Source organism: Haliotis rubra, unplaced genomic scaffold, assembly GCF_003918875.1.
Source record: "Haliotis rubra isolate DU_JTF1 unplaced genomic scaffold, ASM391887v1 Scf126, whole genome shotgun sequence".
Lineage (NCBI taxonomy): Eukaryota > Metazoa > Mollusca > Gastropoda > Lepetellida > Haliotidae > Haliotis > Haliotis rubra.
The window spans coordinates 209,528-218,643 of NW_025765181.1; the positions used below are offsets into that span (position 1 = coordinate 209,528).

The 9,116-nt window shown below is 42.2% G+C and overlaps 1 protein-coding gene across 1 annotated transcript; it reads left to right on the forward strand.

The window, feature by feature from the left end:
- Positions 1-1,171: 1,171 nt before the first annotated feature.
- LOC124266509 (histone-lysine N-methyltransferase EHMT2-like) lies at positions 1,172-8,827 on the forward strand. The gene is made up of 3 exons (XM_046701304.1): positions 1,172-1,345; positions 1,683-1,812; positions 8,412-8,827. The coding sequence occupies exons 1-3, from the start codon at positions 1,172-1,174 to the stop codon at positions 8,825-8,827; spliced, it is 720 nt and encodes a 239-aa protein (XP_046557260.1).
- The last annotated feature ends 289 nt before the right edge of the window (positions 8,828-9,116 follow it).

Consider the following 9,116-nt stretch of genomic DNA (forward strand, 5'->3'; position numbering starts at 1 on the left):
TAAAGCAGTCGGCAAGGAATCGAAGATGCAGGGGCAGCACATTCCACCGTTTAGCGCATGAAGGTTCCGACATCACCACTTCACCAAGGCGCCTCAAGTAGACGAGGACTTCTACCTGGTCTCCGACTCGAAGTCCCGCAGTTACAGTGTAGAAGATATGAAGTTGGCGCAGCTGGATACAACCACCCGGAGGGGCGTTCTTCAGGCTAACAAGGTCCAGGACCATCAACGAGTCGCTTTTGAGCACATTCAAGAACCATAGGATGATCCTGTCTACGCTCGTCACGCAGCGTAAAGACCATTTGGCCCCTACGGGCATCACACTACTACGATGCCACTTGGCCTCTACGGGCATTACACTACTACGACGTCAGGGATTGCTGAGTTCCTGTACATGACCGGAGGTCTACACCAACCCTCTCCTGTGGAAACCCTGGGCAATGCCTACTCTGTTTGACGGCAGCATCCGGCGGTTATCCCGTTAGGTGATGCAAGACTCCAACGACTTTATGTTGATCAAGTCCCTCCAGATGAAGAACATGTTTCGACAGTCATCTCAGCGTAGTCAGTTACGGTCCTGCTTTTCCGGCATAAAGCGTTCCAAGGAGAAAAAAAATCGAGTAGCACGGGGCGGCAACTCGGGGTCTTTTCGTCGCTCCAGTAACAACAGAAGCTACTCCGGCTGTGGGCGCTTTTCTGGTGGCGCTCGGAGCTCCCGTCATTGATATGCAGAGTCGGCACGACTGGTCCCTTCCACCTCCAGCAGCTCCTGTACAACCGTCAACCGTGAGTGGACGTCTGAGTCTCTACTGGGAAAATTGGAGAGTACTACAACACGACTACGTCATTGAGGTTCTAGGAGAGGGCTACAGACGACATCAACCTGAGGATGAGGGCTTGCCACATCTCAGGGGCGAAGAACGACTTAGCCGACGCCTTATCCTGATCGGTCAGGCCGTCTCCCACAGTGTGGATGCTGCATCCAGAGGCGTTCCAGTTGTTGACAGCAGAACTCGGCCATCCTCTTATCGACCTGTTTGCAACCCGTTTCAACCACCAGGTGACAATGTTCATCTCGCCAGTGCCAGATCCGCTAGCATGGGCTGTCGACGCCCTGGGAGGGACTTAACGCTTACACGTTCCCTCAACTGATCCTGCTACCGCAAGTACTATGCAAGATCATACAAGTGACTTTGCTCGTGCCTTACTGGCGGGCGAGATCCTGATTCCAGACCTCATAGAGCAGCACGGCAAGCCAGCACTACAACTCCCTGATTGGCCAAATCTACTCGTCCACCCTCACACCAAGCTATGGCATGGCGTTCCAGAAGCGTTCCAGCTACAGGTATGGAGCATATTACGCACTGCTTACAGAGACGAGGGTACTCCACCAGAGCAGCCAAGGCAGTGACACTGGCCTTATGTCGATCTACATGTAACCTGTATGACGACAAGTGGAGAAGTTTCGACCAGTATGCTGTTCGTCAGAGGTTCACGGCCAGAAACAAGTAGCAGACTACCTGTGTCACCTGAGGTATACTAGACATCTGAAGGGCTCTAGGCTGTCTACTTACCTGGCGGCGATCAGCTCGGCCATCACCATTCCCCCCAGGTATGAAGTTGACTAAGGTTCCTGAACTCGTCGTGTTGCTCTAACATGGGATCTCAACGTAGTGTTGCAGCACCTCATCAGTGATGTATACGAGCTGCTGACGCAGACAACATTTGAGTTGCTAACTCAAAAGACGCTGTTCCTCCTCGCCTTAGCTACTGCGGCCAAGATGTCAGAGATACACGCCCTAGACTTTGACCGTAAGAGATTCGACTACGGAGAGCATGCTGCAGTCCATAATGCTTGGAAAATGCTTTTTGGCAATTGTTTGATCATGGTTGATATTTCAGATTCAAAACTCATATATTATAATCATTCATACCACCTCGACCTAATAAGGCATATGAATAATCACGATGTACCATTCCCTAATCATAATAATTACTCGTAAAATATCGAAAAAACTTAGAAAAAATTCCATGGTAGAAACACTTCAAAGAAACAAACTATACTGTGATCCCCCTGGCAGGCAGACAGGGTGACAGCGTTATGTAATGCACAGGCAGTGCATGTCAGGGACCGTCTCAAAATATCAAGTGTCAGTATCACTTCTGGTCGAGGACTCTAGCGGAATTACAACAAGTGCAACTCGGCTGACGTTAGTGCCGTCCCGCAGACGGTATTCGTCCTCGATTTTGAGAACACGGTCTTCAGCCTTTTGCCACACTTCAGGAGTAATTCTCGCGAAAGAAGCATACACAAGCTCTTTAACGTCTGAAAGCGTTAATGTGGTATTATTGCGAGCAATAAAATTCTTACAGTTCCCCCAGATCAGCTCGATGGGGTTGAGCTCACAGTGCTGTACTGGTGTACGCAGAACTATCTGGCCTTGTTTCGCAGCTAGTTCGTCAGTGATGTACTGGCTTGGCTTTTTGTGCTGCCGGATTTTTTCCATGAGCTGGGGCTTTGTTTCTGATTGCCTGTAGGGCACGTTACAGGAAGTGATGGTACCAGTGACACGCAGACTATGGTTACTGGCCTTATCGAAAATGATAACGCTTGGTTCGTGCAGCTGCGGTAAAAGGTGATGTTCGAACCAATCCAAAAATACCTGCCCATTCATTTCGCTATTATTCCTATATTAAAAAATGGTAATGTAAATGCTCCAGAAAACTATAGACCTATAACATTATTAGAAGTTTCAGGAAAATATTCTCTAAAATTATTTGTTCCAGACTGACCGAATTGGCGACACATGAAAACATTATTACACAAGAACAGGCTGGGTTTAGGAAAGGCTACCAAACTGTCGATAATATTTTCATAATTAATGCTGTCATAACAAAGTACTTGTCATTATATCGGGGTAGGCTATATTGCGCCTTCATCGATTTCAAGTCTGCTTTTGATTCTGTCTCACGTACAGGTCTGCTATATATAAACTTTGGGTTGGCAACATTAAAGGTCGAATGCACAGGTTAATAAGTAATATGTATACACATGTTAAAGCTTGTGTCTCTCGTGGTGGTGGATATACAGACTTCTTTGATTGTGCATAAGGGGTTCATCAGGGTTGCCAGCTCTCGCCGTTTCTGTTCTCATTCTTTATTAACGATATTGTTCAGTTCCTGAGTGAAGACAATCAGCGGTGCATATCCATAGGTGTGGTTCAGCTAATTATCTTGCTTTTTGCAGATGACATTGCTATTATTGATAGCACTGTTAAAGGATTACAAAGGAGACTAGACAAGTTGTGTTTGTATTGTAATAAGTGGCAACTTCTCGTCAATAATAATAAAAGTAAAGTAACTGTTTTCAGGAAAGGGGGGCGTCTAAGATCTTATGAGAGGTTCAGGTTTAATGGTAAATCCCTAGAAGTGGTTAGTACATACAAATATCTCGGTGTCCATTTGGCTAGCTCGGGTTCTTGGCATATGACTCAGAAAACTCTTGCTCAACGAGGTCTCAAAGTCTTGCAGTGTCTGAAGTCTAAGATCTCTCAGTTTGATAAACTAGCGTTTGATGTTTTATTTCATATTTTTTATGTGAAAATCTTACCTGTGCTTACATATGGCAGTGAAATTTGGGATTCCATCCGGCACCAGATATTGAGGCTTTCCAGAATAGATTCTGTAAAGGCCTACTACATCTCAGTAGATCAACTCCCAACATTGTAGCTCGCGGAGGGGCGGTGGGGTACTCTAGTGGTTAAAGCGTTGGCTCGTCACGCCTAAGACCCGGGTTCGAATCCCCACATGGGTACAATGTGTGAAGCCCATTTCTGGTGTCCCCCGCCGTGATGTAGCTGGAATATTGCTAAAAGCGGCGTAAAACCAAACTCAGCCAGTCAGTCAGTAGCTCGTTGAGAGCTTGGGCGATATTCCATCATGGTTAATCACTATGTCAAGATTACCAAGTATTGGGTAAGATTACTCTATCAAGAAAATAATGTTATACTACATCATGTTTATCAGTATGAAAAATGCATAGCGAACAAGGGTATTGATTGTTGGGCTTTTCGAGTTAAAACTCTCCTCTTTGAATATGGATTTGGGTCGGTGTGGACCGATCAACGGGTTTACAGCATTCCTTCCTTTATTCACTCGTTCAAGCGGAGGTGTGTTGATATTGATAACCAGCGGTGGTTCAAAAGTTTAAATCAGTACTCTAAATTATCTCTATATCAGTCAGTCAAACTGCTGTGGTTTTTTAAAGTTATCTATCTAGTATATCAGTGAACATCTATCGCTCTGCACTTTGTTTTATCATTGCTTAATGATTGAAATGGGGAGGAAACTGGGGTTAAAGAGAGAGGAACGCCTATGTCCGCTATGTATTGTTCCAGCTGTAGAAACAGAATTACATTTTTCTCTACAGTGCCCATTTTATAACGAATTAAGACAATCATTATTACCAGGATATTATTGGCAATTTCCATCAGAACATAAGTTATATTTACTTTTAACATCAGATAATGTATGTACCATTGAATGTCTAGGAAAGTACGTATTCCTTGCAATGAAAAAACGTAAATCGTTTGTGTCACCAACTTAACCATAACTATTATTATACCACATGTCAACTGTGCGGCGCTCCATCAACAATTATATCTTTGTGAGATCGGGCCGTTTCCCTGTATCTCACAAGTTATCTAAAACTAAACAATAGCAAAATATGACCAACAAGTCTGACTGCAGTTCAAGAGTCTTTATTGTAAAAGGCAAGAATCATTATCGTCAGTATATATTGATAATCAATAGATTATTAACATCGTCAGTATATATTAATAATCAATAGATTATTAACATTGTCAGTATATATTGATAATCAAACACATATTTTAGCAATGATAACATTGTTATAGATTACATTTATGTCTGAAGTACATTACAATTACACAAACAGAACTACCTAAATGATATCATGAAAAGAGCAAGTTATATATACAAGACAAAGTCTAATATTTCAAATCATAACTTATACTGCATGTCGAAATAGAACTTTATTAAGTATGCACGTTGCATAAACAAGAGTTACCTTTGAATATTTAATCAAACGTAAGTTTAAAATACAAAAAGTACAAAGTACAAGTCCAACATCAATTTAGTAACCTGTCGTAAATAAAATGCAAGTCAAGTAACACAAAATACATGAAAAGTAGAATGCAAGGTCTTACCTAAACAATAACAAAATATGACCAACAAGTCTGACTGCAGTTCAAGAATGAAGATCAGGAGATGATACGCCGTATTTATATGCAAGGAACATGCAGTCAAACCTGTTGGGGTAAGACCCCCGGCAATGTTTCACAATAATGCTTTGGTAACAGCAAAATGAAACAATACAGTAGTATGGCATATTTACGCCGTAGGCACCTGTATCGTCACAGAGACTGGCAAAGGTAATTTAGAAAACAACAAACAATGAAGTGAGCAATGATCTCACTAGCTTGGCAGGAAGATAATGGGATACTGACAAGGAAGTGATGGGGGGGGGGGGGTATGTTAATCAGCTGCCTACGCCGTGGTAGTTGCTTTGACAAACAGAGAATAGTGCTGGGATATCATTTATGTTTATGGGATGTGTTTACCTTTGCCAGATATCCATGTTACAATGAATTTTATAAAGTAACATTTAATATACAAATATATGAAATGTATGGATTGTCTTTATTTGAAACAGTATAAAACATTGTATAAAACATAGCTCACATTGTTACTTTATAACATTTGTACAATGCACTGTATAATGGGCCATTTGCCCCTCTATTGCAATAAAGTCATTCATTCATTCATTTAGCTATGGTAATCGCCATCAGATTTCGTGGCCTCAAAAACAAAGTCACAACGCCCAATCAGTCCCTTGCTACGGGTACCAGCATGCAAGATGATTAGGCGTCTACCTTTGCCTGATTGGTAACACCGTTGCCTTGGAACAATCTAAAGGACGCCACATCCGATCGGTTGAGTGATTTTTATTACACCAGGTTTCATCAAGGTATATAATTTGAAACCCCAAATTGCGGTATTCTTCAACTGTTCTGAGATAAGCTGATCGCATGGACAGGATTGAGTACTTTTCTCTAAACACAGCTCTGTCATCTCCCATTTTGGTGTACCTGAACCCCATTTCTACCAGAGCTACAACAAGTGTTGCTTTCGAGACATTTATTGTATCTTTGATCTCATCTTGTATTTTAGCACACGTCGGTGGGATTTTGCGTTCATACAGTTTATAAACTGCATGGCATATGACACCCTTATCAAAGCTATCCAGTTTGTGTTTCCTACCTGGTTTTGATTGATTGAGGTAACTGATTTGTTTACAACTTTGTTAACCTGACTATATGTCAAATGAAGGGCTTTACACATTCTATAGTAAACCCTGTCATAGCTGACGAGAGGTTTCCCCCTTTGTTTCTCCAGTATGAAATACTGGTATAAATTTGAAATTAATTGTTCTGTAGAGATATCATGTTGCCAGTTCAATGCTCATACACGAAGTGAAACTTCTATGGGTGAACAAGATTATCTATGCGATTTGAATAAAGACTTTTTTACGTAATTATTTTGAATAGAACTACTACAAGAGTTCCATATTTTTCACATATCGATGTTAAAAAAAACCACTTTTTACAATCATTTATGCAATTTAATTAGTGGAGGCTATATGAATAATTAGTCTGTATTTCAAAACTACAGTTTGTACTTAGAATATTTACGGATGTTGTTAAAACGTCAAAATTTCCTCCTGTGAAGTGCATTTTTTAATCTGAGCTTTAATATCCAACTAAGTAGAGTTGTACATGTATCATATATGTGCTTTTATCTTGTGTCAAATTCATCATATTGATCTTGAAACCAAAAAGCATTTTCCAAGCATTTCCGGCCTTACTTTAAGAACCAGCTGCAGGGGCAACCAGATCGTCAGTTCTACGTTCTGGCTTTATCTAACATCCTTGGTCCAGATGACACACACGACTTGTCCTTGTGTCCGGTCAGAGCACTGTGGGTCTACCTAAATAGAACTGTTGAGAGGAGAAGGAAGTTCAAGCGTCTCTTCATCCCGCTGACTCCCGCCTCGACTGTAGAAGTCTCTCGGACGACATCTCGTTTTGGATCAGAGCGGTGACCCTAAAAGCCTAAAAAAGCAGCAGGGTTACAGTCTTCTACAGCATCCAACCCCCACGAAGTTAGAGCACTAACCTCGACACTCGACCCACCACTTATTCTGTTGGATTCGGTAAGCAAATAAGCATGAGTCAGGATAAGGAAAAATATGTAATTTTTATGATAAAATTGATATTTTATACTTATCCTGACTCATGAGATGAAGCCCTCCCAACCGTCCCATCTCACCACTCGGGCTTCCCTGTAAGCTTATGTGGGGGGTACGTTCGGAGAGAGTGAGGACAAGGCATGCAGAGGTCACGTGGGTGCCTTTGGCGGGAAAACGGAGGTAACTCGAATGTGAGTGATTGTACGTTCGCTTCAAGGAATTGTAGGGATTCAATTTTCCACTTAATCGTTCGGAAGAGAGGAATTAGAAAGCAAATAAGCATGAATCAGGATAAGTATAAAATATCAATTTTATCATGAAAATTACATATTTGATTGATGCAACAATAAAATAGTCGAAATTCGAAAATTTGGAAATAAATCTTGAAATATGCAGTTACTTCTTTGCGGTCTATCATTTAGGTTTCGACTGAAATGTATGCGCGAGTACTCTGGTGAACTAATATATAACTTCTAACAACTTCAAAAATATTTATCAACACACGCAAAAAAACACTTACACAACAATGCAGGAATTGAGTAGAATTCCATAGAATAGAACTTATAGAGCGTCTCCCCGTGTGTCAAGGAGGTGAAAAGTAGCGTTAACAGCACACAGTATCGAGGTACTACCGGAACTACCGATCCCCTAAACTACAAACACTCCTACACCCTAGCCCACTAACAGGGGAGGTGGGGTAGCCAAGTGGTTAAAGCGTTTGCTCGTCACGCTGAAAACCCGGGTTCGATCCCCCACATGGGTACAATCTGTGAAGCCCATTTCTGGTGTCCTTCGCCGTGATATTGCTGGTATGTTGCGAAGAGCGGAGAAAATAAACATACGAACTCACTCACTTCCCCACCAACATACGTGCTTTGTGACAAGTCAACCCGTCTTAATTTCTTCCGACCTGGCTGTCACCATGCTAAGGTCATGTTTGTATCAATCAATTTAATTGAGAATAGTAAAATATACATTTCACCTTCAGTCTATGTGGCTTTTTTATCGATTTGGATATTAAACATACTGCATCTTTGAATAATACATCTACTATTTCAGATATGTCAACTTTGTGTTACAGTGACGACAAATCCCAGATATTATGGAAACCCCCGGGAAATCCGCAACCTCTGTGAAGCCACCAGGAAGGGGGATCTGGAGAATGTGAAGCAGCTGCTTGCTAAAGGTCAGGCTGACATCAACTGTAAAGGGGTGCGGGGCCTGACACCGGTGATGTGTGCAGCATGGCGGGGGCATAGTAAACTGGTAAAGTTCCTAGTAAGCAGAGGAGCTTATACGTCACTAGTGACTGACAGTGGAAATACCATCCTTCACTTGGCATCTGATGGAGGGAATCTGGAGATGGTGAAGTTTCTCCTCTCAAGGAAGAGTGTGGACATTGAGGCTAGGAACAAGTCTGGAATGACAGCAACAGAAGTGGCGAGTGCTAATGGCCATCAGGAATTGAGGGATTTCCTGCAGTCCTTTAGTGGATGACTTGTGTGCAGACATGGAGAAATAATTGGTGGTGGTGGTTAATGTCGCATTCTGCATTATTCCAGCTATATGACGGCGAGTGGACCAGGCAATACATGAGCATCGATCTACACAACTGGGATACGATGACATGTGTCAACCAAGTCAGCGAGCCTGACCACCCGATCCCTTAAGTCGCCTCTTACGACAAGCATGGGTTGCTGAAAACCAATTCCAACCCGGATCTTCACGGGTTAGAGAAATATAGTACAGTCAACAAAGTTTATAAAAACACGCTCTTAGCGAATTG

Coding starts and splice junctions, on each gene's coding strand:
- LOC124266509 (XM_046701304.1), top strand. CDS start 1,172: ATGCAAGATCATACAAGTGACTTTGCTCGTGCCTTACTGGCGGGCGAG. Junction 1,346..1,682: donor CAGAAGCGTTCCAGCTACAG/GTATGGAGCATA, acceptor GTAGTGTTGCAG/CACCTCATCAGTGATGTATA. Junction 1,813..8,411: donor ACACGCCCTAGACTTTGACC/GTAAGAGATTCG, acceptor TTTGTGTTACAG/TGACGACAAATCCCAGATAT.